At 38.6% G+C, this 1,947-nt stretch overlaps 1 protein-coding gene across 1 annotated transcript; it reads left to right on the top strand.

The window, feature by feature from the left end:
- Positions 1–787: 787 nt before the first annotated feature.
- On the top strand, positions 788–1,588 carry LOC119593888 (the record flags this gene model as incomplete). Its single annotated transcript, XM_037942916.1, is given in 1 exon segment — positions 788–1,588. A coding segment is annotated over 1 exon segment (252 nt), but the record flags the coding sequence as incomplete, so codon positions are not given.
- Positions 1,589–1,947: the final 359 nt, after the last annotated feature.

The following is a 1,947-nucleotide window of genomic DNA, read 5'->3' on the forward strand; positions in this document are numbered from 1 at the left end:
TTTAACTTTGTGAATGCGGGGATGTTATCACGTCAATAATTGTCCATCAGCATTGGCACCTATTGTTCTGGGATGACCTTTGCTGCCATCTGCACGATTTTTTCTGCTTGTTATTAACAGCATGTAGCACATGTATACAGTCATTAGATAAATTCGACTACTTTCTTACGTAGTAATTTATATGTAAAGGACAAAGAAACGCCTACCAAGCTTTATTTAGAAACCGGATTGCTCTGTTTGTCGTAGTGCCATGACGCTGCCAAGGCGAAAAAAAGGAAACAGAGAAAGGGACATGGTGAAAGAGTGCTTTGTTCAAGGAAGAAAATGGTGTTGAGTGCCCATGGTATACTTATCATACCTAATTACCACCATACATGAACTTTAAAGTACAATCTGAGTCGCGCTTAATAATAAACATGATACTAAGCCTTTGATTGGTTTGACGTGAGTGGACGGTGCGGAAAATAAAAGTAACGCCCAATGAAGTCTTGGAGTTATTACATAAAAACTTGTTTGTTCACCAAAAGGAAAGAGCTGAAGCCCATGGGGTTGAGGCGGAAAACCCTAACCGGCAACTCAGGATATCAACACCACTTGTCCGATTCCTTTCACGCGCATTTACGTGTACCTAACTCTAGGGCTAGAAGTACATGATTCAAATCTTCCACACTTTAATTAGTTGCACGTAAAAAAATGGTTTTCACATTTCAGGGAATTAGTTGTTGACTCGTTGCTATGCAGACGAAAGTAAAAATCGATACATGCGGCAGAGAAACAAACGCTCGGGCCTGAGACTAGGAGACCAGTTGCTCAGCTGAGTGAGTCGCTGCAGAACATTGCAAATTGCTGGCGTTTTGTGCCTATTTGATGAAATATGGAAGTGACAGCTGGTATTTTACACGTACTGCCTAATGGGAAGTTGTCTGTTATTAATTACAGATCGGTAAGAGTATGCAGTACCATACACTTGACATAATTTAGGAGCACATTCTCAGGACAATTTGCTTGACCAGATATACGAGATTTTCATGTTAAACTGATTGTTAAGATGCCATTTTAGTGTCATGTCCTAGTTAGCACCGTACACATTATTGCAACGTCTTTCGTTTTATAGAACATTTCTGTAAGACGAATAGATCTTCTCATGAAGAACTTCCAGTGAAACCAAACGTTTTGAACAGAATGTTAATTATACACGGTGCAGTGGGCTCCGAGGCCGTAGTGTTTTCAGAGAGAGGAACATTTAGCCGAATTCGGTGATGCACAGAAGAAGAAAGAGTGAAAGAGATAGATGATGAGATCGACCCGTGCTTTGAAAACTAGTAGCTAAGTAGACATGGCCACATACTGCCCTGAAGACGTATCTTCTAGAGAACTTTCTTGTCCTATATGCTTTGAAGACTATGACATCCATGACAATGCCAGGGCTCCAAAGCTGCTCTTGTGTCTCCACACCTTCTGCTTTGAGTGCACAAGGAAGCTGTGGCAGGAAGATGGCACTCTGGAGTGTTCTTTGTGCCGCATGGTTCATGAACAAGTCAGCTTGGATGACCTGTTTGACAACCATGTGATAGTCCAGTACTTGAGGTGAGACTCACAATTTAGAGTGGATTGATAAGTTTGAATCTCTAGTCTTGTACAAATCAGTTGGTGTTGTCATGAATTTCAGGTGTAAATAGAGATCATAAGTTATATTTTTTATGCCAACAGGTTGATGTATATAATGTTTTTCTTGCATTTCTTTATTTTTTTCTATTAATCTAATCTAAGGCAATATATGTATGAAATCAGTTGATGGATTAAATCTAATTCGCTTTTCATGATAATTCCATTGATAACTAAAAATAAGCTATTTATAAAATGTATAAATAAAATGCCTACAATATGTAGTTCAACACTTGAAGGTATAATCGATATTCATAAGTGATTACATTTATTTCCAAAATT

Source organism: Penaeus monodon, chromosome 33 (genome assembly GCF_015228065.2).
Source record: "Penaeus monodon isolate SGIC_2016 chromosome 33, NSTDA_Pmon_1, whole genome shotgun sequence".
In the NCBI taxonomy this organism is placed as follows: Eukaryota; Metazoa; Arthropoda; class Malacostraca; order Decapoda; family Penaeidae; genus Penaeus; species Penaeus monodon.